The following is a 6,387-nucleotide window of genomic DNA, read 5'->3' on the forward strand; positions in this document are numbered from 1 at the left end:
AGAGCCGGAGGGAGCAAAGAAGAGCCGGGTTGTTCTTACAGGTGAGCCTGTAGCGATCACTGGCAGCAGAGAACGTCATCTGAGAGGGACATGTGGGCTCCTCAAGTTGGAAGGAAACTGCTGTGTAGGACCAGGGGCAGCTGCTGTGTGCATTCCTGCTTGGGGATACACCTTCTGCTCCGGAGAGGCCCTCATTACCTCCACAAGGAGCCACAAAGCCTGCCCTCGTGGCATCTCGCTGGAGCCATGCCACAGGCTGTACAAATCTATGTTGTAGTCCTTGAACCTTCCTCCAGAGCAAGCAACACCCAGGCAGACAGATTTCTGGGAGGGAGACAGGCATCAGAGGTGGAGGAGACCCAGCACCGATGGCTTACCTGCTTCCCCCAGGCTTAGCCTCCTCCAGGGCTTAGTGTTTGAGCAAGAGGCTGTTCCCCCGGACAATTCTGCAAATTCTGACTGTGCTCCTGCCTTGCCCTAAACCTCCCAGAAGCCCAGGTTCTTCCTTTGGGAAACGTGCGTGCTGGTGAAAACAACATCCTCGGGTGGGCGGAGGAGCTGCTTGGACGCCTGGCATTACTGCAACAGAACTCAGTGCATAGGAAGCGCTGATTCAATGCCCTCCCGCCTGCATCCTCTACCTCCTGATAAGTTCTCTGGTGGTGTTTTCTCTGCAGGGGTAGTACTGGCAGGGGGCAAGGGGGAACAAAAGGCAAGGTGTGCATGTATGTCAGCAGGAGGGACCCTTCATCCTCACTAATTCTGCAGTGTGTTTTCAATGATGAGTCACAAAGATGGGAATGTTCTCATCTCTGCTGCAGACACATTCATTAGGTTAACTGCTTTTGGATCAGGTGGGAACCTCAGCTTGTGCACACAGGTTGCTTCCCGACCCTGTATTTGTCAGTGTAGGCTGGCTGCTGTAACAAACAGCCCCCAAAGACTTAAAAGTTTACCTCTTGTTTGTGTTGCAGCCAGGTGAGGTGGCAAAGGTGTCCTCCGTTCCATACAGTCTCTCAAGGATCCAGGATCCTCATATTGTTCTGCTTCACCTTTTTCTAGGGCAACCCCTCTCAACCTAGATTCTCTCTTTGTGTGTGTGTGAGAGAGAATGAGTGTGTGTGTGTGTGTGTGTGTTTATGTATGGGGGAAATGCCAGTCCTAAGCTGTGAGTGGAATGGTCCAGGAGAGAAGTCTATGTACTCGGAGAGAGGCTTCCTTCAAAGTTCCCTGGCCATGAGCAGGAATAAAATACTGGCACGGGTTGCAATGTGGATGCAACTCAAAAGCCTCATGCTCAGTGAAAGAAGCCAGCCACAAAATACCACATATTGTAGGATTCTATTTATACGAAATTTGCAGAACAGGCAATTCATGGAACAGGCAATCCAACAGCAGGTGGATTAGTTGTTGTCAGGGGCTGGGGAGGCAGCAGGGGAAGTGACTGCTGAATGGGAACAGGGGTCTTCCTTTGGGCGAGAAGTATGTTCTGGGAGCAGGTAGAGGTGGTGGTTGCATCTCCCACGTAGCTCGTGGTTAGTTGTATTTCTCTGGCAACCCTGGGCTTGCAGGAGGAGGGAAGCAGTGTGAGGTGAGGAACGAGGGGGATTCTGGCCTTTCCATCATGGTGTGGACTTACGCCCTGTTTGCTCCCAATAGGTCAAAGAGACTTTGACTTGGCAGACGCCCTTGATGACCCTGGTAAGTGCCAATATTTCAAGGGGAGCCTTCTCTTTTCAGCTTGGGTCTAATAGTGTCAGCTGCACGGTTACTTTGGAGTTGGGTTGGGCCGGTGTTTGGAATTTCTTGGTGTTGAGATCTTTTTTCTTTATAGGAGATTGCAGGTGCCTTGAGACAAACTTTTACACACTCTCTAAAAGTCTCAGACTCATTTCTTGGTAGGTCTGTGCTTCTGAAGCCTGTAGTTTAGAAGTATACTAGTATTTTATTATTTTATTTTATGTTTTATTTTATTGAGATGGGAGTCTTGCTCTGTTGCCCAGGCTGGAGTGCTGTGGTGCAATCATAGCTTACCACACAGCCTTGACTTCCTGGCTCAAACAATCCTCCCACCTCAGCCTCCCAAGTAGCTGGAACTACAGGTGTGTGCTCCCATGCCCAGCTAATTTTTTTGATTTTTTGTAGAGATGGAATCTCACTATGTTGCCCAGGCTGGCCTCAAACTCCTGGGCTCAAGCAATCCTTCCACCTTGGTCTCTCAAAATGCTGGGATTACAGAGACACACCAGCATGCCCGGCTCAGTTACTGCTTTTCCTACACTTAAGTTCATATCCGTCATTGTCCCACATCCTGATCTGAATTTATGGCCCCCAGTCTCCCCTGCCAGAGCATACTTCTTCTCCATTCTCCTATCACCTTCTCTGCTCACCTTCACTCACAGAGCTGCCGGTGAAGGTGAGCACTCCCGACCTGATGTCCACATCCACACGATACATGTTTGCTGAATGAATAAATTCGTGAATGAAAGAAAGTGAGAAAAGCCATCATTCTAGAAGCTGCAAGGCTTTCTCCATCTTTTCTTTTGCCTCCCTCCCCGCCCAGCCTACTGTCCGGCTCTGTGGTGGCTCTAGAGACGGGGGCTCACTCCCTTGTCTTGGATGCTCTCAGCTACTGTGGCCATCCTGTGGGCATCCTTACAGCCTCGAGGGCAGATTGTTTTTGAATGGATTTTAAGGGTCTTTCCTTGCTTTTTTCCCCAAATATACCATGGAATTTGTGTCCATATCATTTACTTTGTATTGCTTTGTCACTTACTTTTTATATTTCATCAGGGTGTTAATGGCCTTTTTTTTTTTTTTTAGCTTTTTTTTCACTGTCACCAGGCTGGAGTGCAGTGGCGCGATCTTTGCTCACTGAAGCAGCCTCCTTCTCCCAGGTGCAAGTGATTCTCCTGCATCAGCCTCCCAAGTAGCTGGGCCTACAGGTGCCTGACACCATACCCAGCTAATTTTTTGTATTTTTAGTAGAGACAAGGTTTCACTATGTTGGCCAGGCTCGTCTTGAACTCCTGACAGTGTGATCCACCCATTTTGGCCCCCTAAACTGCTGGGATTACAGGTGTGAGCCACAGTGCCCAGCCCTTTCTTTGTGCTTCTGATGAATCTTCAATGCATATTGCATTTATTTTCTCTTTGTTCACAGAACCCACCAAGAAGCCAAACTCAGGTGAGTGACTCTTCGGCTGGGAGAAACTGAGGCAACGTCCTTGAACTGATGCTTATGGATGGATGTTTGAGGATGTTTTACAGAATTGTGGGGTGTGTTAAAGAGATGCAAGAACTGTACCAGATAATAGATATTAAAAGCAAAATGTGGTGATTAGAGAAATGCAAATCACAACCACATTAAAGCAGCACTGGGATGGCTAAAATCTAAAATTGAAAATAACAAGTGTTGACAAGGATGTGAGGAAACTGGAATGCTTGTTTATTGCTGGTGGGCGTCTAAAATGGTACAGCCACTGTGAACAAATACTTTTGTGGATGCTTAAAAAGTTAAATACAGAATTATCCTATGAACCAGCAATTCCACTCCTAGGTGCATACTCAAAATAATTGAAAACAGGTGTTCTAAGAACAACTTGTACACAAATGTTCACAGCAGCACTATTCATCATAGCTAAAAGGCAGAAATAACTCACATGTTCATCAGTGGAAGGAGTGGATAAACAAAATGTGGTCCACCCACACAATGGAGTATTATTTAGCCCTGAAGAGGAATGAAGCACTGATAATTGCTACAAAGTGGTTCAACCTCAGAAACATTTTGTAAAGAGAAAGAAACCAGACACACGTAAGATCACATAGTGTATATTTTTATGAATATGAAATTTCAAGAATAGGCGAATCCCTAGGACCCGAGGCAGTGTTGTGACCGCCAGTAGCTGGAGGGGAAAGGGAGAGTGACAGCTTGATGAACTCCAGGTCTCCTTTCAGGGGAATGAAGTGTTCTGGAAGTACACAGAGATGATGGCTGCACAACGTTATGAATGCTCTAAATGCCCCAAGTGTTCACTTTTAGATGGTTAATTTATGTGTAAATTTCACCTCATTTTATTTATTTATTTTTCAATTAAAAAGGTAACTTTTGGTCCAGGGCAATGGCTTAGGCCTGTAATCCTAGCACTTTGGGAGGCCAAGGTGGCGGATTACCTGAGGTCAGAAATTCAAGATCAACCTGGCCAACGTGGCAAAACCCCATCTCTAATTAAATATACAAAAATTAGCCAGGCATGATGGCATGCGCCTATAGTCTCAGCTACTCAGGAAGCTGAGGCTGGAGAATCACTTGAACACAGGAGGTGGAGGTTGCAGTGAGCCAAGATCATGCCAGTGCACTCCAGCCTGAGTGACAGAGCGAGATCCTGTCTCAAAAGGAAAAAAAAAATGAAAGCCGCAGCTCAGAGACAGAGAAACTGAGCAATGCATAGGTTCAGAAGGGCTGGAAACAGAGTGACTAAATTGTGTCTTGGCATTTGAGAGAGGTTGCAGCTATAAAACAATGAAAGAAGAAACCAAATTCTACATAGGCAGGATTGAGCCAATTGGCTCTTCTTGTGGATGATATGTGATCAACTGGCAACCTCATGCAATCCTTTCGACCAGGCTGGAGTGCAGTGGTGCCATCTTGTCTCACTGCAACCTTCTCCTCCCGGGTTCAAGCAACTCTTGTGCCTCAGCTGGGACTACAGGCACATGCCATCACACCTGGCTAATTTTTGTATTTTTAGTAGAGATGGGGTTTCAACAAGTTGGCCAGGCTGGTCTCAAACTCCTAACCTCAGGTGACCTACTCGCCTCGGCCTCCCAAAGTGCTGGGATTACCACCGCGTCTGGCCTCATGCAATACTTAGAAATAAACTGCAGGTGGATTACAAACCTGAATGTAAAAGAAAACAATTTTTTTTGAAAAATAGAGGGAAATGTCTTATAATCTCAGGGTTAGGAGGTTTTTCTTAGATAAGATAAAAAAAAAAAGCATAACCTCACCTGTAGTCCCAGCTACTCAGGAGGCTGAGGCATGAGAATCACTTGAGCTCGGGAGGTGGAGTTTGCAGTGAGTGGAGATCGGGCCATTGGATCTACAGATGCGGAAATTCTGGTTAGAGAGCACAACTGTGCATACATCGCTCCTCCCCCAAAACAGAAGGATAGCAAAAAATAAAGAAAGAAAGAAAAGAAAATGGAGGAGAGCGACTATGAGGCAACTAAGAGGGATATGATGATTCCATTTGCTGCAAAGAAAAGTTCAAAGAAGATGGAATCACACAGTTGACCAAAATGGATGAAACGTGTCTACTGGGCTGGGCAGCGGCGGCCTGGGAGCCGAGAGATGGGGATGGTGCTGGTTTCAGACAAGATAGTTGCGCAGGAACTTGAAAGAGAAAGGGGAATGCATTGTGGGGACCTGGGGAGCTGGACTTCTGCCTGGGGAATCAGCCAGTGCCAATGGGTGAACGGTGGGGGTGGGGGGCAGGTGTGGGGTCCAGCCCTACGGGGCTCTGTGAGCCCCTCCCTGCTGGTTCGAAGAGGAGAAATTGTAGAAATAAAAGGCACAAGACATGGAGATTGAGAAAAGAGAGTTTGGGCCCAGAGGTCCACAGCTACCCAGATCGCGGAGACCAGCAGTGGCCCCAAATGCCCGGACGCCCTGACTTTTATTGAGTTGCAAATCTGGGGGCAGGGAAGGTAGGGTGTAGGTAGGGCGTGGTCTTGGTGGTGAGTGACTGGGGACAAGGTAAAATAGGGCGTGGCATACAGGTGAGGGCTCAGGAATTTATGGCACCCCAAGTGAGGTAAGGAGCATAATGCGTCAGCACCTTTTCTATACTTATCATGAAAGATCTAAAACATTAAGATCTATGTTACTATTATTGATTATCTTTTCTAAGAAAAAAGGAACCAGGTGCAGAAGCAGAACATGAGAGTAGCCATGGAACGTGACCACTGAAGCACAGCACCACACAGAGACAGTTAAGTCCCCGGGTGTCCGCGATCAGGCTTACCACGAGAGCTTGGAGAAGCAGAGTTTTCTCCTCACTCCCCTGAGGAAGGAGACGTCTTGGCCATCTTGGACATCTCCTTCCCTAGCTGGCTGCACAGCAGGTGCTTTCACAGCGCTGACACTGTCGCACAGCCGAGGCGCCCTCCAGCAGCCCTTATGCGGGCGTGACAGAGGACTTAGAGCACCTTGCCTTAGGGTCATTCATTTCACGATGTCACCCCAGGTTCACACTTCTGACCTGAGAGGCATTAGTAAAAGAATTAAGGGGACGGGCGCGGTGGCTCACGCTTGTAATCCCAGCACTTTGGGAGGCCGAGGCGGGTGGATCACGAGGTCAAGAGATCGAGACCATCCTGGTCAAC

General features: G+C 47.8%; 1 protein-coding gene across 1 annotated transcript in view; it reads left to right on the top strand.

The window, feature by feature from the left end:
- Window positions 1-781: 781 nt before the first annotated feature.
- Window positions 782-6,387, top strand: part of XG (Xg glycoprotein (Xg blood group)) — a 32,234-nt gene continuing 26,628 nt past the window's right edge. Inside the window, exons 1-3 of the mRNA XM_037734978.1 lie at window positions 782-854; window positions 1,597-1,701; window positions 3,164-3,187. Coding sequence (XP_037590906.1) covers window positions 782-854; window positions 1,597-1,701; window positions 3,164-3,187 — 202 coding nt within the window. The remainder of the gene's footprint in view (window positions 855-1,596; window positions 1,702-3,163; window positions 3,188-6,387) is intronic.

Source organism: Cebus imitator, unplaced genomic scaffold, assembly GCF_001604975.1.
Source record: "Cebus imitator isolate Cc_AM_T3 unplaced genomic scaffold, Cebus_imitator-1.0 Scaffold699, whole genome shotgun sequence".
NCBI classification, from domain to species: Eukaryota; Metazoa; Chordata; class Mammalia; order Primates; family Cebidae; genus Cebus; species Cebus imitator.